The sequence below is a fragment of the Scyliorhinus torazame genome, chromosome 29 (assembly GCF_047496885.1).
Source record: "Scyliorhinus torazame isolate Kashiwa2021f chromosome 29, sScyTor2.1, whole genome shotgun sequence".
NCBI classification, from domain to species: Eukaryota; Metazoa; Chordata; class Chondrichthyes; order Carcharhiniformes; family Scyliorhinidae; genus Scyliorhinus; species Scyliorhinus torazame.
Genome location: NC_092735.1, coordinates 19,900,095 through 19,923,551, shown reverse-complemented (window position 1 = coordinate 19,923,551; position 23,457 = coordinate 19,900,095). Strand labels below are relative to the sequence as shown.

At 51.1% G+C, this 23,457-nt stretch overlaps 1 protein-coding gene across 3 annotated transcripts in view; it reads left to right on the top strand.

Moving 5' to 3' along the window:
- The window catches only part of csf2rb (colony stimulating factor 2 receptor subunit beta), a 55,845-nt gene that overhangs the window by 9,556 nt on the left and 22,832 nt on the right, over nt 1-23,457 (top strand). For 2 of the 3 annotated variants that reach the window (XM_072492161.1, XM_072492159.1), the window contains exons 2-8: nt 12,625-12,771; nt 13,632-13,779; nt 15,261-15,430; nt 16,366-16,523; nt 16,860-17,055; nt 17,690-17,825; nt 21,938-22,095. In XM_072492161.1, coding sequence (XP_072348262.1) covers nt 12,693-12,771; nt 13,632-13,779; nt 15,261-15,430; nt 16,366-16,523; nt 16,860-17,055; nt 17,690-17,825; nt 21,938-22,095 — 1,045 coding nt within the window. In that variant the 5' untranslated portion in view covers nt 12,625-12,692. The remainder of the gene's footprint in view (nt 1-12,624; nt 12,772-13,631; nt 13,780-15,260; nt 15,431-16,365; nt 16,524-16,859; nt 17,056-17,689; nt 17,826-21,937; nt 22,096-23,457) is intronic. The other variant, XM_072492162.1, reaches the window with a different exon arrangement.

Here is a 23,457-nt window from a genome sequence, read left to right as displayed (position 1 = left end):
GATTACAGCGCAAAAGGACATCACTCCTGCCCATGCTGCCTCTCTGCAGGAGCAACTCACCTCGTTTCCCCCCCCTCCTCCTCCCCCCTTCCTTCCCCTGTAATCCCCGAGTGTGGGCCCTTTGTTTAATTATCCATTGTTTTCTGTTGCTGATCTCAATCAGGAACCATGGTCTTGAGGGGGGGAGGTAATGAAGAGAAGGAGTGGTGGTTGGATGAGATGAAGCGAGGTGGAAGAAGGCTCGTGTGGAGCTGAAACACAGGCATAGCCCAGAGGGGCCGAATGGCCTGTTCCTGCACTGTAAATTCCTTTTCTGCAATTCAATGCGATCCTCATTATTTGACACCCTACTTTGTGTTCTCTCATTGTTTAAGTGGTGTGACTGGACGATACGGTTTCCTCTGTTAGCGACATTTAAACGTAGGGTCTCACGTTCTGGAATTAATAAAATGTGGAGGTCTAGACAATGGCCTGAAAGAATATCAGTGGTAGGGAAGCATTTTCCCTCCTCCTTGACCAATACCGGAACTCGAGGGCTTGTAAACTCAACTCACCAACTCCCCAGTGGGTAAGTTGTGTTATATGGACAGACCCCAAGGTTGATGAGTCAGGGAGAGAGGGTGAGGCAAGAGGGGCGATAAAATAATCAAGGAGATGGAGGTTTGTCTCGGAGAGAGTAAGAGTCACCTCGGGTCCATCATGGATGCTTGAGATGTCCAAGAGTTGTGGCTGTGCCACAATCCCAAGCTGTGGGTTACTTTTTTTCAATTCATTTGTTGGAAGTGGGCATCGGTGGCGAGGCCAGATTTGATTGCCCTTGAGAAGGTAGTGGTGAGCTGCTGCCTTGAACCACTGCCCTCCCTTAGGTGTCGATATGCTTTGTTAGGGAGGGAGTTCCAGGATATTGACCCAGCCACAGTGAAGGAACGGTGATACATTTCCGAGACAAACGACATTGCAGCCTTAGCTGGACCGAAAGAGAAAAGGCAATTCATTTGAAAAGTAATATTATTGTGTGACAGGGTGTGAAGTTCGACTTGGGAAGCAGAGAAAATCCAGGTGACGGCGAATCAGTTGCGTCCTTCATGTCCTGCATGGTTTTTGTTCCCTTAATGTCATAACCTGGACTCAAGCGGGCCATGGCACACTAAGGAAACCGTAAACAGGTCATGAGGCTGGAGGATGGGGAATACACACTCTCCCACTGAGGGGCGGCGCGCCCCTTTCTTCATCCTGTATAAAACCAGAGGACCATGAACTGTGAGCTGGCTCCTGTAGCACAGTAACTGCTCTGTACTCTTGATCTGTTGCTTTGAACCTTTTTCCTTTGACTCAACCTGTTTGGTTCGATGTACGTAACTCCTTTCCTGACAACACTTAAAGTCACCACAAGTCTCGCTTTCTCCAGCGCTAAATCCTTCATTGTTTGTTTCTCTATACTGTGTCTTAGGGTGTGGGTGCCTTTGGGGGCAGCACGGTCGTACAGTGGTTAGCACTGTTGCTTCACAGCGTTAGGGTCCCAGGTTCGATTCCCAGCTTGGGTCACTGTCTGTGCGGAGTCTGCACATTCGCCCGTGTCTGCGTGGGTTTCCTCCGGGTGCTCCGGTTTCCTCCCACAAAGTCCTGAAAGATGTGCTTGTTAGGTGAATTGGACATTCTGAATTCTCCCTCTGTGTACCCGAACAGACACCGGAATGTGGCGACGAGGGGATTTTCACAGTAACTTCATTGCAGTGTTAATGTAAGCCTACTTGTGACAATGATAAAGATTATTATATTATTTGATGCCCATCCCAGGACAGCAGATTTCCTGGTCTAAAAGGCATTAGTGAACTAGGTCTGGTAGTTCCATGGGCCAAGTATCACTGTGGCTAGTTTTGGGGTGGCGGCCCCCAGTGGCCAGCAGTGGAACTTTACGGTCCCGCCACTGCAAACGGGTTTGCTCCCTCCTCCGCCGTGAATCCTGCAGCGGGCTGTGGGGGGGGGGGGGGGGGGGGGTGGAAGACCAGTACAATCCGCCCCGGTGGGAACGTCCGGAAAATCCGTCCCGGCGGGATTCTCTACTCCCGCCGCTTGTCAATTGGATTCCCTGTTGAAGCCACCCCACTCCGCCGGGAAACCAGCGGGAGGGGGTGCGGTGCTGGCGGGAACACAAAATCCCAAGGACCGGAGAATCCCGTCCCATATTTCGTTAGCCCGGGTCGCCAGATGACTAACCCTCTAACGGAACCATTATTCCATCAACCCTTTTTGTGAGCTCCTTGCAGATGGTGTCTTCTACCATTTCACTGTTCCTCGTTGCTACTGAAGGTGTCAGATCCCCACCGAGCATGGACTTTTAGCAGTTTTCTTACTTGTGATTCGCTCCCTCCTGTTGTAGTGTCCCCCTCACCAAGAGCAGGAATTGTCAGCTTTTGTAACATTCCCGATCGTCGTACGGGGCAGGGGGTGGGGGAGTTTCCGGCGGGCTTCCATCGAAGTTAAGCGGAAGGATCTGTTAGGAAATTCTGTCCCAATGTGTTGGTACCGTCACCAAATGTACACGTTTCCGGTCAGTCCAAATATTAACTGTTTAACCCCAAGCTTACTACACACTCATCAAATGGCAAAGGGCAGTTTGCTTGCAGCCTGGCAGCACGGTAGCACAAGTGGATAGCATTGTGGCTTCACAGCGCCAGGGAGCCGGGTTCAATTCCCCGCTGGGTCACTGTCTGTGCGGAGTCTGCATGTTCTCCCCGTGTCTGCATGGGTTTCCTCCGGGTGCTCTGGTTTCCTCGCACAGTCCAAAGACGTGCAGGTTAGGTGGATTGGCCATGTTAAATTGCCCTTAGTGACCAAAAGGGTTGGTGATGGGGGGGGGGGGGGTATTGGGTTACGGGGATAGGCTGGAAGTGGGGGTTTAAGTGGGTCTCGATGGGCTGAATGGCCTCTTTCTGCACTCTATGTTCTATCTCAGCCATTCAGCCCACTGCGCCTGTGCTAGCCCTTTGAAAGGGCTTTCCAATTATTCCAGTCCCCCCACCCCACCCATAACGCTTGCCTTTCGATAGTTAGCGGGAATAGTGAAAACTAGTCACCTAACTAGCAGATTAACAAACGGAAGAAGCGTCCCGGTGGTGAGGTGAAATGATGAACGGAATGTGCCAAAGCAAAATACCGCAGGTGACCAAATCTGTGGGGCCGTATTTGGCAGGTCGGATCCGCGCAAGGACGGCATCGACTTTGAGTTAAGTCAGTGTATGCCCCCGAGGTGAACACGCCGAACACGGATATCCCTGTATGACAGCTGTATGATTTTTCTTTGCACATGCTGCCCAACCCTTTATTTGCATAGCCACTGAGGCGTCAATTTAGAAAGGTCAGTAAAGCTCAGGGAAATCCGATTTGAACTCATTTGTTTATCAGGGTTATGAATAGCTGAACTTCGTGCTCAGCTCCACTCAACGGCGACGCCGTCCTACCCAGGCTCATCCACGGCGACCCTCTTTCTGTCAGCAGTTGCTGCCATCCCAACTTCCCATTTACTTCCCAACTGATCCTGAATGCCCAAATATCCATTCTCTGCGATTAGCAGAATTAGAAAGATTATGAACACATTCTGCGATTATGGAAATCTCAGAGTAATTTTAGTTGCATCGTGGGATGTGAGCATGGCCAATGTTTGCTGCCCTTCCCTAATTTCCCTGAAACTGAGTGGCTTGCGTGACGTTGGAAATTGTCATATTTTGGGCACGATCTACCAGCCACGCTGCAGTGTAACGTAGTCAGTAGATGCCGGGAGACCCCGCTCTCGGGGTGTACCCGGCTCGCTACGCCGTGCGAGATCTAACACGATCTCGTGAGACATCGCGATGTGTATCCCGCCCATTGTGGGTGGAATCACCTTTTGGCAAATCTGCATATTAGAGCGAGACAGCTAGAACACTCTAATATCCCCTGAGGTAACCGAGGCATTGGTATCTATCCCCTTTGCCTCGGAGACCTCAGCCGAGCGCCATTCAGTACTGGGCCCCACAAACGGGGACCGGATGGCATGGCATGCGTGGGGATCTCCCAGGGGATCAGAGGGTGGTGCCCTGGCACTGTGTTTGCCAGCCTGGCACCCTGGCACTGGCACCTCATTATCACTAAGGAGGTAGCGTTGAGCAAGCTAATGACGCTAAAGGTAGACACGTCTCCTGGCCCTGACGGAATTCACCCGAGGGTGCTAAAAGAGGTGGAGGGGGAAACAGCAAATGCGTTCGGGGTAATTTGCCAAAATTCGCTGGACTCTGAGGCAGTTCTGACAGATTGGAAAACAGCAAATGTGAGGCCACTGTTTAAAAAAGCAGGTAGACAATAAGGTGGGTAACTATAGGCTGGTTAGCTTAACTTCTGTAGTGGGGAAAATGCTTGAATCTGTTGTTAAGGAAGAAATAGCAAAACATCTCGATAGAAATGTTCCCATTGGGCAGAAGCAGCATGGGTTCATGAAAGGCAGGTCATGTTTGTCTAATTTAGTAGAACTCTTTGAGGACATTACGAGGCAGTGGACAATGGGGAACTGGTCGATGTGTATCTGGATTTCAAGAAGACATTCGACAAGGTGCCGCACAAAAGGCTGCTGCATAAGATAAGGGTGCGCGGCGTTGCAGGTAATGTATTAGCCTGGATAGAGGATTGGTTAACTGTCAGAAAGCAAAGAGTGGGAATAAATGGGGGGTTTTCTAGTTGGCGATCAGTGCCTACTGGTGTGCCTCAGGGATCAGTGTTGGGTCTGCAATTGTTCACAATTTATATTGATGATCTGGAGTTGGGGACCAAGTGTAATGTGTCAAAGTTCGCAGATGACACTAAGTTGAGTGGTAGAGCCAAGTGTGCAGAGGATACTGACCGTCTGCCGAGGGATATAGTCAGTTTAAGTGAGTGGATAAGGGTCTGGCAGATGGAGTTCAATGTTGATAAATGTGAGGTCATTCATTTTGGCAGGAATAACAGCAAAATGGACTATTATTTAAATGGTAAAAAAATTGCAGCATGCTGCTTTGCAGAGGGATCTGGGTGTCTTTGTGCATGAATCACAAAAAGTTGGTTTGCAGGTGCAGCAGGTAATTAAAAAGGCAAATGGAATTTTGGCCTTCATTGCTAGAGGGATGGAGTTTAAAAGCAGGGAGGTTATGTTGCAGCTGTATAGGATGCTGGTGAGGCCACACCTGGAGTACTGTGTACAGTTTTGGCCTCCTTACTTGAGAAAGAATGTACTGGCCCTGGAGGGTGTGCAGAGGAGATTCACTAGGATGATTCCAGAGTTGAGAGGATTAGCTTATGAGGAGACAGGGACTATACTCATTGGAATTTAGAAGAATGAGGGGGGATCTTTTAGAAACATATACAATTATGAAGGGAATAGACAGGATAGAAGCAGGGAAGTTGTTTCCATTGGCGGGTGAAACTAGAACTAGGGGGCACAGCCTCAAAATAAGGGAGAGCAGATTTAGGACTGAGTTGAGGAGGAACTTCTTCACCCAAAGGGTTGTGAATCTGTGGAATTCCCTGCCCAGTGAAGCAGTTGAGGCGACCTCGTTAAATGTTTTTAAGGCACAGATAAATAGATTTTTAAACAGTAAAGGAATAAAAGGTTACGGTGGGCGGGCGGGTAAGTGGAGCTGAGTCCACAAACTGATCGGCCATGATCTCATTGAATGGTGGAGCAGTCTCGAGGGGCCGGATGCCCTATTCCTGCTCCTAGTTCTTATGTTCCTATGTTATGTTCAAACTTCAGAGGGGTGGGTTGAGGCAATCTTCCAGGGATTGACATTAAGATATAGGGCCTGTCCCAGAGAGGGCAGAAAGGACAACAAATGCCCCAAACATCTGGCTTCTGGGTAGCCAGGGACCAGACATGTACCTCAAGGTACGTTATGACACTCCTCAGAGGTCCCTACTCCATGGACACCATGGGAATTGCCTGGGAAGTTTGAGGTTCCAGAGGACAATAGCCCCACCCTCCCCCAGACCCTCCAAAAAAATCTCCCACTTGGAGTTAGAGTGGGAGACTTTGGGCAGTTCCGACTTCCTTATTTGGATAGCTACCTAGATCGCATTAAATAGATTGAAATCCAGCCTAACACCAGGATAACCGTGCAACTGACTTCCCCCACCCCCATCCCCACTTACACTGATACCCTCAACTTACCATATCCAACCCACCTCCTTACCCACTCTATCTCCTCACCCACCCTCTCCCCTTACCCACCTAACTTTGATATCCCATCGTCCACTTCCCTTTCCCACCCTCCACCCCCTTACCCACCCTATTCCTCCCCCATGTACCCCCTTACCCAATCTATCTCCTCACCCACCCTCTCCCCATACCCACTTAACTTTTGTTAAATAAGTTTAGAATATCCAATTCTTTTTTCTTCCACATAAGGGGCAATTTAGCGTGGCCAATCCCCCTACCCTGCACATCTTTGAGCTGTGGGGGGGTGAGACCCACGCAGACACGGGGAGAATGTGCAAACCCTACACAGACAGTGACCCGGGGCCAAGATGGAACCCGGGTCCTCGATGCCGCGAGGCAGCAGTGCTAACCATGGTGCCGCCGTGCCGCCCTGCTACCCACTTAACTTAACCATGATATCCCAATGCCCACTTCTCTTACCCACCCTACACCCTTACCCACCCTATTCCTCACCCAGTTATCCATCCTCCCCCTTCACCCATCCTCTCCCTTTTCCACCCTGTCCCATCATCCTTCTTGCCAGAGCTTGTCGTAGAAGCTTTGGGATTTTTTAACTCTTTACTGACAGAATATGGCAGCGATACTCTATATATTGGCAATAATTCAACTTAGCAGCAAACTTGCATGTCAAGTTGTCCTTTTTAGAGCGCTAATTCAGAATTAACACTTTAACATTTTAAATTCCTCACCAGCTTTGCAATACCTTTGATGCTCCATTGGTTGTAAAGTGTATTGGAATGGTCTGAGGGCATGAGAGGCGCTACGTCAATGCAAGTTCGTCCTGTTACGATCTGTTGGGATAGCAGAACGGGTTTGAGGGGCTGAACAGCCTCCTCCAGCTCCCCGCGCCTGACGCCAACAGTGGCCTCAAGCAGGCACGCAGCCAATCTATTACCGCTGCCGTCACTGTGGTCTCTGCTCCCATAACCAAGGACTTCCGCGAGATGGCAAGGCGTTCATCAAACAATACCACAGCGCCGTTCTACTTTTTATCAGTACTTTCCTCCTGACCATTTTCAAGGGTCTCGGCCTCACAGCTCAAACTTATCTCTGAACACCAGCCTCTCAGTCTGCAGTTACAGAGATAAATAGTCATTGCCAATTTGAACAAAAGTTACTTCAATCCCTTTCAGCGATGTGGTCTTCTTGTGATAACGCAGGGGCCCCTGTAATTGTTTGCTTCACACTTTCAAGGATATTTCCTTTATTGATGTTTGTTTTCAAGAATTACAGTTTGACACACATCTCGGTAGGGATGTGTACCTATTGTTACGATCCAGGTTGATGTTATAACTGGCCTGCCTCCTTCCGCGCGGGCCCACTGTTAGGTCTCCGACATGTTGCTCCGTGCCGACGCGGAGACGGCCGTCGCGCGCATGCACGGAACGGGCGCCAGCCGTGAAGGACCTCCTTTTGGCACCGGAGCAGCGCCCTGCTAGCCCCCTGATGACTGCTGAATGGCTGGGCCAGGAGGCCCGTTGATGCCAGCATGCACCACTCTAGTGTTTACGCCGGCATCAACACTTGGCCGGGATTTCGGAGAATCCCGGCCCATGGGTTGGATTCCCCGTCGGCTGACGCCGGAATTGGGAAAAGCGATTGGGTGGAGAATTCAGCGTGAGTCGAAAATCATAGATTATCACAGAATTTACAGTGCAGAAGGAGGCCATTCGGCCCATCGAGTCTGCACCAGCTCTTGGAAAGAGCACCCTACCCTAGGTCAACACCTCCACCCTATCCCCATAACCCAGTAACCCCACCCAACACTAAGGCCAATTTTGGACACTAAGGGCAATTTATCATGGCCAATCCACCTAACCTGCACATCTTTGGACTGTGGGAGGAAACCGGAGCACCCGGAGGAAACCCACGCACGCACGGGGAGGACGTGCAGACTCCGCACAGACACTGACCCAAGCCGGATTCGAACCTGGGACCCTGGAGCTGTGAAGCAATTGTGCTATCCGCAATGCTATCGAGGGTGGCGCCATGCCCTTGGCAGTGGGGTGAATGCGTTCTACACAGCACGCCGGCCGGGGTGCAAATTGTACTGTAAAGGACGTTGGCATATCACGAACGGGCCCGACCCGGCATTTTCCAAGTGGTTATAACTTCCCCGGACACTATTAGCTGGGGACAAGTGGTTACCCATTTGTTGCACTCACGTAATCCTTAATATGATTATAGTTAATGATTCTTAATGAGTTCTCATTTAACCCTTTCACCTCTATCATCGCCCCTTACTCTCATGGTTATAGTTGACTAGAGGGACCTCTGGTGACGGCGGGCGGGAGGCAGCCGCACATTGGAAGGCTCCCGTTCGGGAACGGCATTTTAGGGGAGTAACGCCCGGTCCTAGGGCCAGCGACGGCAGTAAAAGTCGGGAGATAGCGCAAGGAGAAGAATGATGTTGAAAAACACCAGAAAAACGGCCGGGAAAAAAAGCGGCTGAAAGTCCGCTGGAGAGGGGAAAGGTCACCGCGGGGTCAACAAAGAAAATGGAGGCTGGAGCACCAGGGGAGGCCGCAGTGCTTACGGCTGAAGGAATAACTAAGGTGATGGCTGCGGAATTCCAAAAGCAGTTGGCGCAGATTGAGAAATGTATGGAGAAGGTGAGGAAGGAGATGAGGGAGGTTTTGAATGTGCTGGTGGAGGAGGCGGTTTCCCCGGTGAAGACGGCGGTGGTGAGCGCAGTGGCGGAGGTGCGAGAGCAAGGGGAGGCGCTGAAGGAAGTGGAGGAGACGGTATTGCAGCACGGTGATCAACTTGCCTCGATGGGGAAGGAGATGCGGAAGGTGATGGACACGAACAAGAATCTGCGAGGAAAAATGGAAGATCTGGAAAACAGATCCAGGCGACAGAATTTGAGGGTCGTGGGGCTGCCCGAGGGAGTTGAAGGACCGGAGCTGACTGAGTATTTTGCCGCGATGCTGGCAAAACTACTGGGGGAGGGGGAGGACCCCTCCCGATATGAACTGGATCGGGCTCATCGGTCGTGGAGGCCTGTACCAAAGGCGAGTGAGCCCCCAAGGGCAGTGACTCTGTGCTTCCGTAGGTACAGTGTGAAGGAGAAGGTCCTGTGCTGGGCCAAGCAGAAGCGGGTGGTGCAGTGGGCTGGAGCTGGTATACGTGTATACCAGGACTTTACGGTGGAGCTAGCGAGGAGGCGGGCTGCCTTCAACCGGGTGAAGAGGGCACTGTACATTGGTACGGTGCAGTGCAGCATTGTATATCCAGCGAAGCTGAGGGTGACTTACAAGCTCAGGGACTTTTATTTTGGAATGGTGGAAGCAGCGGAGGAGTTTGCGAAGGCAGAAGGACTGTGGTAGAACTGACAAATTGAGGAATGGCCATGTGCCGATGTAACCTCATGACTGTATTTTCTTCATTTTTTTGTTTCACTGCGTGCGGGTGTAGGGGCTAAAGGAGCCAATGTTGTATATATTTGGACAAGGGAAGGGACGGGACTTTCACTCGAAATGAGGGCTCTTTGGGGTGTAGGTGGATATGCAGGGTGTGTGAGCTAAAAGGGGATCTTTGGGCTTTCCTAGGGCCGGGCAAGGGGGAAAGGGACCCGGGTGGGGGCCTCCACGCTGGCCGGTTTAAGCCGGCCAGTGAATGGGAGTGAGGTGGGGGGAGGGGCTGCGGCCATCGGAGCCTGGCAGAACAGGGTCCGAGTGGTCTAGCCGGGGTGGAAAGTTGGGGGGAGGGAACCGAGGTTGGGGGAGGGAACCGAGGTTGCGAGGAGGAGTTTTACAAGAGGCAGTGGACGGGAGGAGCTGGAGACTTGGGGGGGGGGGGGTACAACATTGGGGTATCATGTACGGTACTCTCTTCGAGGCTGGATGGCGTTGGTTGGGGGTGTGGGTGGGGGGGGGTGGGGGGGTGGAGAGCCGTGTAGATTAAGGGTGACTATGGGTAATCCCTGATTCCTTTTTGTCATTTGTTTATGTAAACATGCGGGTTGAGGTTTGGGGGTTGGTGGGCGGATGGGATCGTTGTTATTATGGGGATTGACATATCTTGTTGATTATTGTTTATTGTTGATGGGTGTAAATATGGGAGAAAACGTGAAAAAGGAGGAGAATACATTTTTTTTTAAAAATAAAAAAATAGCTGACTAAAAAAGTCAATTTCTATCACCAATGTTCCTTGAGGAATATGAGCTCCCATAATGAGGGGGAAGGGGGTGATGGGGCAATCATTAGCAGTGCCATTGTATAAATAGAGCTGGGCAGCAACAACCACATGCTCTGCCTCTTATTTATTCTTCACGCTGTAGCCCTCTCTAAGCACAATAGAATCAGGGTTGGAACTTAACTAGGGCCCACACATACAAACACCTTTGTCGAGCAAGAATCTAACTATAGGTTTTACCCTTTCAGGCACAGAAATATTAATTAAACACACTTTAAACTTTTTATTTCTAATTTTTACCAATGCAAATGTTTTCTTGTTTTTAAAAAATGAATTTAAAGTGCCCAATTCTTTTTTTTCTCCAATTAAGGGGCAAGTTAGCGTGGCCAATCCACCTACCCTGCACATCTTTGGGTTGTGGGGGCGAGACCCACGCAAACACGGGGAGAATGTGCAAACTCCACACGGACAGTGACCCAGAGCCGGGATTGAACCCGGGCCCTCGGCGTTGGGAGGCAGCAGTGCTAACCACTGTGCCGCCGTGCCGCCTACCAATGCAAATGTAAATCCTTGAAAACTACCTTTACTTTCCTAACACTATGTCCATGAGCAGAGGAATATATATGAAGGATGTCCATATCTACACTGAGTACAATGAATGCAACTGAACACATCATAAATATGCACTCACACTCACACACACACACTCACACACAGGCACACACACACACAGGCACACATTCACACATATACAGACAAACACATACTCACATACACTCACACACAGATACTCAGGCACACACACACACAGGCACACATTCACACATATACAGACAAACACATACTCACACTCACACACACTCACACACAGATACTCAGGCACACACACACAAGCACACACACACACACATATACAGACACACACATACTCACACTCACACACAGACACTCCGAGACAGACTCCAGACAGGGTACGTTCACCTGTAACTTTGCTGGTTGTTCGTTAGAAACACCCGTTTATGTGAACAGTCGCATTTCTGTTGGAAGTCTATCAAAATTACATCGAGAGAACCCCTGGGGAAATTCCATGTAAACGGAAATAAGCTCACATCTTCACACACCTACTCCAAATGTTCACTTCCCTGTTCCACACGCAACCACAGGCTCACAGACACATGCATCCCTCCAACACGCATCCCTCCAACATGCATCCCTCCAACACGCATCCCTCCAACATGCATCCCTCCAACACGCATCCCTCCAACACGCATACCTCCTATGACAGATGGAACCACAAACAACCCCAAACTATGCACATTGCAACACTAACAGAAAAACATATACGCATACACATACCCCGCAATCTTAGAGCATTCACACATATGGAGGCTGGTCCCTTTTTCTGTGGATAACATTGTCAAGGGGCGTCACATTCTTGAGGGGAACAAAAGGGGTAGGGGGGCAAAGACAAATTTTTAGGGGCACCAAAGTTAACGGTGGAGGGACAGCAAGAGAGATCATCGCTAAATATTACTGCACTAACAGCCCAACAGCACCGTGGGTGTACCTACCGCAGATGGACTGCAGCGGTTCGAGAAGGCAGCTCACCACCACCTTCTCAAGGGCAATTAGGGATGGGCAACAAATGCCGGCACTGCCAGGGATGCCTACGTCCCGTGAAATGGATGTGCCAAGATGCGACCAGGAAGAGTGGGGCAAAACTGAGGTAAATTCCAGTGGACTTTGCAGGCGAATGATGTGGGCGACCAGGCCAAGGGCTGAAAAGGGGGCCTGGAGGTGGGGTCACATGCTCATGGTCACGCACCCAGCACAGAATGCCTCAATCTTCCTCAGGGCTATTGACACGGTGGATGTGGAGATGTTTCCTCTTGTGGGAGAATCTGAAACCAAAGGGTCACTGTTTAAGAATAAGGGGTCGCCCACTTAAAACGGAGATGAGGAAAAATCTTTTCTCTCAGAGGGTCGAGTATCTCTGGAAAGGCGATGGGTGGAAGCAGAGTCTTTGAATATATTTAAGGCAGAGATGGGTAGATTCTTGGTAAACGAGGGAGGGGGCGACAAAAGGTTATCAGGAGCAGGCGGGATTTAGATTCGAGGTTACTATCAGATCGGCCATGATCTTATTCACTGGGGGATCAGAATCGAGGGGCTGAATGGACTACCCCTGCCTCTTGTCCGTACGTTTGTCTGTTCACTGATACCTGGTGTGGTGAATTGATATTTTCTTTCTTATTTATCACTAGACGTACTGAATTCAAAAGGCTGCCTCATGTAAATGAATTGAGGCAAAGGAGCTAACCGAAGTTTGAACATGTCAGGCGGTGGAAGATCAAACTATGTGCGCCTGATTTCCATTTTGGCCCTCAGCATTGTTCGCTGTGCCGGGGAAGGTGAGCACGTTTGTCTCTTTCAGCGATATTCCTTTTTCTGTTCCTGGAATGTAGCGGGGAGCTGCAATTTCTTCAGAAAGGCAGAACTGCACTCACTGTTCCACTGAGTCCCGACCATCAAAGGTGCCATCATACATAGAATTCACAGTGCTGAAGCCAGCCATTTGGACCAGTTGGTCCATGGCAGTGCTCGTGCTCCTCGCAAGCCCCCTCCCATCCACTTTGCCTGACCCTATCAGCAGATCCTTCTGTTGCTTTTTCCCTCATACATTTATCTACATTCGCCTTTGAAGGCTATTTTCCTCAACCACTCCCTGTGTTAGCGCGTTCCGCATTCCCTCCCACTCTCTTGGCAAGGAGGTTTCCCTGAATTCCCCTGCGCTGTCTCGAAGGGGCACAATTCTTCGAGGGCACCCGACAGCGAGAGGAGGCCCGGAAGAGGAGGCTGAGAAAGGATCTCGGGTCCATGCACCGATCCCCCTCCCAGAAACACCTGGCAAGTGTGCGTTCGGAGATGAGGCTCCAGGGGCGGGCTCAGCAGCCACGCGGGGACCCATGACCCAGTGACAAGGAGTTACTTAGGTGGAAAATCACACCCGCTAGCGAGTGATCGGCATAGAGAGGATAGGAAAAGAAGAGGTATTGACGGCTCGTGGTTCCCACCCTCATCTTCTGTACACCTAAACTATCGAACCCTCTCGTGACCTTAACTCCGCCAATCCACTGTTCGCCTTTCTCTTCTCTAGCCGGCAAGCTAGTACAGAGCTGTGAAAGGCGCTAGAGGAAAGTAGGCCTATCTTTTTAGGCTCAAACGATTTAGCAACTGGTTTTTGACACTTGATTTTCTTTTTGATTTTTAGTATACGATGTCGCCAGCAGTTTGCAGTGTCACACTGACTACAACACCGAGATAGAGTGCCAATGGGCTGAAAACCCCATGGCCAGGCGATACCTACCAATAGATTTATATTACAAGAAGAAGACACAATCCAAGTTCCGTATCTACCAGTTCGTATTTTACAGTTCTTTTGCATGACTCTCGCCTCGGGAACCCACAAGGCTCCTCACAATGAAGGGAGATCTAGGCTGGCACTCCGAGTGCAGTAGGGAGGAGGTGCTGCACTGTTGGAAGTGCTGTCTTTCAGATGACATGGGGTTGAATTTTCCAGTCCTTGCTTCCAGTGGGACTATTCGATCCCGCCAATGGAGCCCGCCCCCCCCCTCCCCTCCCTGCCACCCCCCCCCCCCCCCCCCCCCCCCGCAGTGGGTTCCCCAGCGGTGGAGGGTGCAAAGCCGCGCAAAATGGCTTAGACATCGACAGGGCAGGACGATCCCGCCGGCAGCCAATGGCCATCTCCGGAAGACACGGCGCAGGGAGAGGGCCGGAAAGTCCCATCCACGGTGATCCGCCAAGCCCCGCCTGCCCTCCTGGGCCGAGTTGCGCTTCCCGCGGTACTGGTCTGAAGAAGGGAAAGGGAGTCACCCTGAAGTGCTCCGAGCCAATTGCCAGAATTTTCCGTCCGTCGGGATTCTCTTTTCCCGCTGGTTTCTCGGGGGCGTGGGGGTGATTTCGATGGGAAATCCCATTGCCCAGCGGCGGGAAGAGTGCATCCGCCCGCCTGCGAGCGACGCGCTGCCAAGAAACACGCAGCTGGGGGAACGGAGAATCCCGCCCAATATTTATCCTTTAACCAAGATCGCTGGAATAGATTGACTGGTCGTTGTCACGTTTGCTGCACATACATTGGCTGCTACACCTCCCCTTGTTAAAACGGCGACTATTCGTCTTTTGGTCGCTGCGGCATGCTTCGGGGCACCCGGAATGGCCGGGATTTTCCACACAGGGCGGGTTTTCCGACGGCAGAGGCGGCTCGCCATTGGCCGATGGGCGGACGACCCGCCTCTGCCTCCGGGAAGTCCACCGAGGGGCAGGGGGTGGGGTCGGGGAGGGGTCTGGAAAATCCCAGCCTCCATTGGGCAGCTCGACGCCAAGAACAGGCTGTTTGCGTTTCCAGTCCCCTTGCATCCAGGAAAACCCAAGGGTCGGAATTGAAACTTAAAGGTGGTGGAGAGGCCAAACATGTCGCACCCATCGCCACGCTAGCTGTGGCCAGAAAGCCTGGTGTCCAGTTCGAGTCTGAGTCTTCCAGTGCTCAGCTACACAAGATGCACGCGTCAATTGAGTGGGCCATTTTGCATTCACTCCTGAGGCTGAAGAGGAAGAGGAAATGGCTGGACACGGAGGCGGGCACTAAGACAGAAGCTCCCCTTCTTCAAATCACCTCACTGGTGTCTCGTGACAATCTTTCCCATTAGTTCTGATGCGGGTTTTCAGGTGGCAAGCGAAGACGGGTGGGCGAGTCGGATTGGGCAGTGGTCTGCGGGGCCTTCTGCCCCATCTCAGTGGTCCACAGCCGAAAGGGCTTGAGAACCACCGGTCATTGGCCGGGGCGGAATATCAAAGTGAAAAATTATTCTTGTCTTCCCAGGCAGCAGAGGTGCCAGGCAAGCAGATCCCCACAGAATAATTCCAGCTCTGATCTCAATTGGAGGTGCACCATAAAGGATAATAGTTATGTCATCTCGTTTAAATATGATTTTATCTTTAAACCGGAAAGACCCGTCAACGTGAGCAGAACCTTCAGGCTTTTGGAAAACGGTGAGTTGGATTTGGAAAATGTTAAGGCTTTAAGTTTCCCCCCTCCCGGATGGAAATTCCCGTTTGTTGTATTGATACCTTGGGGAGATCCTGTGGCGCGGTGGGTTAGCGTCCCTGCCTCTGAGCCGGAAGCTCCGGGTTCGAGTCCCACCCCAAGAAAGGTGCCTCCATAACGCGGCCAAAACAGGTTGAGCGTCAACTTGTAAACCCCCCCACCACAAACGCCAATGGCTGGCGGTAAGAGCGGGAGAGACTCCTGGTCAGCCACGTGAAGGAAATAGAATTGGAGCCTTTGCCGCAACCCTAGATCCAACCCACACCATGCATGGAAAATGGCGTGTTGCCATAGTAACTCGGAGTCCTTGGGGGTGAAGGGTGAGTGGGGGGGGGGCAGTTGGCTGGATGGCCACCGTAGAGATCAGACTGGCGCCATCTTCGCGGGGTTCGATTCCCGTTCTGGCTAGGGGGTGGGTTCAGGACCTTACTCCTTTCCCCGACCTACCTTTGGCAGGGTTCAAGGCGCCGTGGGTCGGACCAGACTTCAGGCAGAGTTCTGAAGAAGAAGAATTGTTATCCAGCACAGTGGTTAGCACTGTTGCTTCACAGCTCCAGGGTCCCAGGTTCGATTCCCGGCTTGGGTCACTGTCTGTGAGGAGTTTGCACGTTCTTCCCGTGTCTGCGTGGGTTTCCTCCGGGTGCTCCGGTTTCCTCCCACAAGTCCCAAAAGACGCGCTTGTTAGGTGAATTGGACATTCTGAATTCTCCTTCAGTGTACCCGAACAGGCGCCGGAGTGTGGCCAGTAGGGGCTTTTCACAGGAACTTCATTGCAGTGTTAATGTAAGCCTACTTGTGACAATAATAAAGATTATTGTTAGTGGCGACCCTCCGTTGCATATAGCTAACCTTGCTTCTCGTTTGTTGCTTCAATGCTCAGTGAAACCACGACCTCCGGACAATCTGAGTGTTGCCGTCACAGTGGAAGGGGACTACTCACTGTCCTGGGACACAGTCTACGCGAGAAATTCATCCAATCTGCTCTTCGGAAAGCTCCAGTACGATATTAACTACAAAAGAACCTGGGAGCCGTGGGAGGTACAGACTGGCAACATTGTTCTTTAAACTTTACGAATGAGACAAAGTGCACAGATCAGGCGATGTGGGAATATCAGGGCAGGAAGGATCGGGGCAGCATTATTAGCTGGGAGGCCAATGATACAGTCACGGTTTCAAGAAAATAATGGCGAACGAAAGATACAGATATTACTGACATTGGGCGGGGGGGTGGGGCAGGGCAGGGGGAGTCATTTTAATTCATTTTAAAATAAACACAAGCACGAATGTTTGCTGGGACTTCACGATAGGCGCTGTGAAATAACAGGCTTAAAGCTGCCCGAACCGTGTGATATGAAGCATCTTCTCTCCCTGCAGAATTCAATTACGGAAAGTGTGCAAAAGGACATTCGGTTGTTTCGAATCAGCAAATCGTCGCTGGCGACGTCAGATACGTACGTTGCCCGTGTTCGTGCGAGGCCACAGCTCCAGCCGAGTGCTAGAGGCCACTGGAGTGAGTGGAGCTCGGAGATCCGATGGAACACGATTGAAAACGCCGAAGACCGTCCAACAGGTAATTGCCGTGGGAAATGTTTGATAGGCCGCTGGGCAAAATTAGCGTAGATCGGCACAGAGCCAGAGCTGGAAGGGGACGGCAGTGGCACGGTGGCACAGTGGCTAGCACTGCGGCCTCACAGCGCTCGGGTTCGATTCCGACCTCGGGCGACTGTCTGTGCGGAGTCTGCACGTTCTCCTGGTGTCTACGTGGGTTTCCTCCGGGTGTTCCGGTTTTCCTCCCGCAGTCCAAAGGCTTGCAGGTTAGGGTGGATTGGCCATGTTAAAATTGCCCCTTAGTATCCAAAAGGTTAGGTGGGGTTATGGGGATGGGGCAGGGAAAGGGCCTGGGTAGAATGCTCTTTCAGAACGTCGGTGCAGACTCAATGGGCCAAAAGCCCTCCTTCTGCACTGTAGGGATTCTATGATTCTGTGAAGTACACAAGGGGGAAAGGAATAGAAAGATATGTTCTTGGGATTGGATGAGAATGGGTAGGATGGGCATGAAAACCCACTATGGTGACAAAGATGCCAGTAATGAACTTGTGTTGTAGATGATGAAAAAAGGCTCATTAAGCAGCATTCATGGTGCTATCAACTAAGACCCTTTGCGCTATATTTCCGTGGTAACAGTCCACTTTTACAATTCACAGCTGAAGATGAAGTGATGCCTCAAAATCTGCAGTGCACCTACGATGGCGTCCAGGAGATCGAATGTACTTGGGAAGTAACGAGCGAGTCCAGTAAATACTTCAAATTCAACCTCCACTATAGAAAAGGCACCTCTGAGTAAGTTATCTCATTGAATAGCCCCTAACCCTTTCCTGATCGGTATAAGCAGGCGAGAGGCCTTTTAGCTCATTCATCCATTGTGCCCTCAAGGTACTTCCACTGCGGCACCCCAATTGCCCTTAACATATTTTGGGTGGAGGTAGGGCTGGTTTAGCTCAGTGTGCTAGGCAGTTGGTTTGTAATGCAGAACAAGGCCAACAGCGCGGGTTCAATTCCTGTACCAGCTTATCCAAACAGGCGCCGGAATGTGGTGACTAGGGGCTTTTCAGAGTAACTTCATACTTGTGACAATAAAAGATTACAGGGGCTGGTTTAGCACAGCTGGCTTGTGAAGCAGAACAAGGCCAGCAGCGTGGGTTCAATTCCCGTACCGGCCTGCCCGAACAGGCACCGGAATGTGGCGACTAGGGGCTTTTCACAGTAACTTCATTGAAGCCTACTTGCGACAATAGGCGATTATTATTATTATTACCTGCCCTACCCAATCCAAGCGCCACGTCCTGCACGAGCTCCCTCCAAACCACGCACCTGCCTCACTTGAAAATATCCGTCACTGCCGCTGGGCCAATATCCTGGACCTCCCTCCCTGGGGCGGGGGGGGGGGGGGGGGGGGTGGGGGGGGGGGGGGGGGGGTACCGACACCACTCTTACTGCCGCGGTTCAAGAAGATGGCCCACCACCACCTTCTCCAGGGCAATTAGGGATAGACAGTAAATGTTGGTTTGGAGAGCGAAAGGCCACATCCTGTGAAAGAATTCAAGAAAAGCCTTTTCCGTAGGCCGATCACTGTTTGAGGATAATTTTGACTTCGAAACAAAGTGCATTGTGGGCCAGTGATCCAAAACCTCTCCGTCCCAAATTTGTCTTTGCACCTGTTGCCCCCCCCCCCCGCCCCCCACTTTGTCCTACGTTCACCGACCTTCCAGGTTAACCATTTCCGTTCTGCCCCTGATCCTTTTGTTTTGTATGAGATCTGTGCCGGAGTTTTTCGGAATTCTCTTTTCCAGCTGGCAATGCAACCCCCAGCCTGAAGGTTTCCCAGCGACGTGGGGTGGCTTCGCTGGCAAACCCCCCTGGCGAGCAGAAGAGTCGGCAACTCTCTTCAGCTTCTCCTTACCACTAAGACAGGAGTGTCATCATTACCTCACCTTCACAGTGTCTCCCTCATTGGTGGCCAAGGGCCAGGTTTTTCAGCTGTTGGCTCGGGGAAACCCAACCTGCACACTTTTGTGTCTTCCGAAATGCACACCCGATCCTTGTTTTTTAAATGTCATTTTCGGGATGTGGGCGTCGCTGGTTAGGCCACCGTTTATTGCCCATCCCTAGTTGCCCGTCAGAAGGTGGTGGTGATCTGCCTTCTTGAACCGCTGCAGCACCTGTGATGTAGGGACATCCACTGTACTTTTAGGAAGGGGGTTGCATGATTTTGACCCAGCGGCAGCGAAGGAACGGCCGATATATTTCCAAGTCGTGGGGAACCTCCCAGGTGGTGGTGTTCCCAGGTATCTGCTGCCCTCATCCTTTTAGATGGTAATGGTCATGGGTTTGGAAGGTGCTGCCTAAGGAGCTTTGGTGAGTTACTGCAGTGCATCTTGTAGGTGGTACACACGGCTGCCACTGTTCGTTGGTGGTGGTGTGTTTGGATGTTTGTTGATGGGGTGCCAATCAAGCGGGGCTGCTTTGTCCTGGGTGATGTCGAGCTTCTTGAGTGTTGTTGGAGCTGCACTCATCCAGGCAAGTGGGGAGTATTCCATCACACTCCTGACTTGTGCCTTGTGGATGATGGACAGGCTTTGGGGTGTCAGGAAGTGAGATACCCGCCGCAGGATTCCCAGCCTCCAACCTCGGAAAAGGCAGGAGTGTGTTTTGCACCTCAGGAAAATAATGCGGGGATGGGAGGGAAAAGAGAAATAGTCTCTCCAGAGATTTTTTTTTTTTACCGCTCATTGATCCAATTCGCATCTCCTTTGGGAGACGTAATCCAGCCACCGCCCCCCCCCCCCCCCCCCCCACCCCCCCCAGTACTTTCATCGGAGAGCTTGATTTCCTCTGATTTTGGTTCCACCTGTGTGACTGCATTGTTCAAGTTCCTGGTTGTGTTGATAGTAGTTTGTAGTTTAGGACTTGAGTCTCGCTGATAAAAAAGGTGTGTGAAGTTTTTGGTCTTGCACTCATCAGGAACATCACGAGAAAACTGATTTAAGGGGAAAACAACTATTTATATAGTATTCATATAAATACTATTTACTTAGTGTATATAGTTGTTTTTCCCTTCTATCACTATTCCTGTGAAATTCCTGATGAGTCCAAGATGGAAAACTTCGACATGTCTCTTTTTTCCGCAATGCCCTCATTGTATTGTTGATTGGAACACTCCAATAGCTGGCTATTTTGATCTTTGGGTCCGCTAAGATTCCTATGCCTTTGTAACTTTATCCTTATCTCTTTGAACCATTCGCGCAACTCAACAGCTCGCGAGGCCAATTTGGAGTTTGGTCCAGAGTGAACTAATTCTCTGTGGCTCTGGAATTGAGTGTAGGCCAGACTGGACGAGGTGAGCAGGTTTCCTGTGCTGCAGGCCGCTCGCCAGATTGGTTGTTGCAACAATCTGCTCGATTCGTGGTGACCATCACTGGGGCTGGCTTTTTGTGCCAAATTTATCAATGTTGTCGCGGTAGGATTTGAACCCGTGTCGCTGGAGGCTCCAGATTGCCGGGACAGCAGCGGTGTTACCGCCACGCTGCTTGACAGGCAGAAAACATTCAGTAAGTCATAAATTTAGCACAGAGCAGGAACTGAAAACGAACACCTTCACGCTCGGCTTAAAACAGGGGCCGTGTTGTTGACGAGATATCGAATGGGTTTCAATCTGCTTTCTCATTCCTCCCCTCTGCCACCTCCCCCTCTGCCCCCGTCCTCACAAAAGTGGCAGAGCTGGCTCGGTGGTTAGCCCTCTACGCACGCCACTGAGTCAGAAGATTGTGGGTTCAAACCTTACCCCAGAGGCTTGAGTGGAACATTTAGTCTATCTCAGCACTGGAGGCAAGGCAGAGGATGATCCCAGGTGTGCAGGGACTGCCCTAAGAGGGAAGATTAAACAGGTTGGGTCTATACTTCTTGGTGTTCCAAAGAATGAGAGGTGATAGGATTGAAAAAATAGGGGTTAGACGGTAAATATTGGGCGGATGTTCCCACTCATGGGAGAGTGTAGGACCAGAGGGGAAAGTCACAGAATAAAAGTGTGCTCATTGCAGATGGATTTGAGGAAGAATTTCTTCCCTCAAAGAGTAGTGGATCCTTGGAATCCACTCCCTTAGAATTCTTTACCCCGCGAAGCTCTGCAGGCCGAGTCCTCGAACATCTTCAAGGCCGAGATGGATAGGTATTTAATCAGTTGAGGAATTAAGGGTCACGAGGATAAGGTAGGAATGTGGACTTGGATCAGCCAGGATCTTATTAAACGGCGCAGTGGGCTCGAGGGGCTGAATGGCCTCCCTCTTGTTCCTACTTCCTTATGGTCTTATATGTAATAATCTGCATTGAGCACACAGATGGAGTGGATTGTTTTTGGGCTCGAGGAGTATGAGCTTCCTGCTAACTACGGGACTGATAACCATGTTGTATAAAAAGTCGGCCTGTCAGGAACTGGCCGACACAGAGAGAGGACCCAGTGAGGTCTAACCGGGCCTCATGTAAATAAATGTCTTCTTTTGTTTATCCGTCAGACTCCCCTCACCTTTATTAAATTATGGACACTGGCGCTGTAGCGAGGGCGTGCTGTACAATTACGTGTCCCGTGCTTTGGTTATTAAGCTGGAAAAAGAATATGGGTGTTCCCCAAATTCCAGGCAATATTTAGTCATCACTAAAACAGGTTATCTGGTTATTATCACATCGTTCATTCTGGGAGCTTGCTGTGCACAAAATGGCTGCCATGTTTCCCTGCGGTGTCCACCCTGCAAAAAACACCTCGCTGGCCGCAATGTGCATCAAGGGGTCCTGCGCTCAGAGGAGGCGCTAGGCAGACGCAATATTTTTGTTTCGTTGCCATGTGCGTCCGTCCGTTAACGATGTCTGCCCTTCCATGAGCCTTTTCGTTCACTTTGCAGAACCAAGGAATGCGAGCAATCGCGGATACTCCGCCGCTATTCACACCTCGCCGTTCACGTCTGTAGCATACGTGTGGATGGCGAGGAGGGCCTGAATGATTATCAGATGTCCCTGAAGCCCGCTGAACCAAGGACGACATTTGAACCATACAGACACAGTGAGTTTACTCGCGAGGTTCTGCTTTAACGCTGTCAGCACATTTCTGAATTTCCTGGGTTGGGGGGAAGGCCGAAGATCGCCTCTTCTGATCAGCCTGCATTTCCTTCCCAGCGGTGCTCTATCCCTAATTCCAAATGGAGGGCACTTCCTCCGTTCTCTGCCCCAGGTTTTTTTTAAAATTCCTTTATGGGGTGTGGGCGTCGCTAATTGGGCCAGAGTTTGTTACCCATCCCTACTTGCCCCTTGAGGGGGTAGGTAAGAGTCAACCACATTGACGGCACAGTAGCACAGTGGTTAGTACTGTTGCTTCAGAGTTCCAGATTCCCAGGCTCGATTCCCGGCTTGGGTCACTGTCTGTGCATGTTCTCCCCGTGTTTGTGTGTGTGTGTGCGTGGGTTTCCTCCGGGTGCTCCGGTTTCCTCCCACAGTCCAAGGATGAGCAGGTTGGGTGGATTGAATTTGTGCTCAATTCTCCAGAACCCTCTGTGGCCAAATCCTTCTGACCATGAGGCAAGCATGGTGCCCAGACCTAAGGAACAATGGACATGACTGTAGGTGGGCCAGTGTGCTTGGAGCTTCAAAGGACCGGACAGAGAAATCTCAGAGAAGGCCAACTATATTAATGTTGTCTCTTTTGATGGGCGCTCTCCCACTTTGCGTCTGCCCCTATGGAGAAATATGTGTCACCTCAGCCAAGAACAGCAATAATCAGGAGTTTGAGTCCTGTTGAGGACCCATTTTGAGCGTGCGGGTTGCAAGTGAACCTCGGAACCATGGTTACCCTCGGCATTCCGACTCGAGATGTAGGAAATTAAACTCCAATTCTCGCCGCCCTGCACTGTTGACTTTGGCTAAGGATAGGGCAAACATTGGCTTTGATGGCCCCCACCTTTAAATAGCTCGCCAACACTAATTGCCGAGGCCTACATAGGAAGGACGGAATTGAGTGCCCTCCCCGGAGGCGAGTTTAATCGGGTGTGAGGGATACCGCGTTCGGATCCCTCTGTCTTCCTTCCTCTGCCCTGATTACACCCATGGTGGGAAGGCCTGAGGGAGGTCTTCTTGCACCGTCACCGATTGATGCCCTTCACCGGGCAATTAATGCTCACTTAAAGGCTTCATCCTGGAATTCGGTCAGCAACAAGTGGGGTAGGCCCCATGCAAGAAACCCGGAAAGCAATCCCTGGCATGTTTGTTTGTGGGCTCCCGCTGGGTGGAGGGGGTGGCGGAGGGGGGGGGGGGGGGGGGGCGCATGCACTCAGCACTTGATCGAGGACCTTGTTGTCCGGAAGAAGGGAAAGGGTGAAAAGCCACTTACCTACCTACCCTGGCCTCCGATTCCCCCTCCCACCCCCACCCC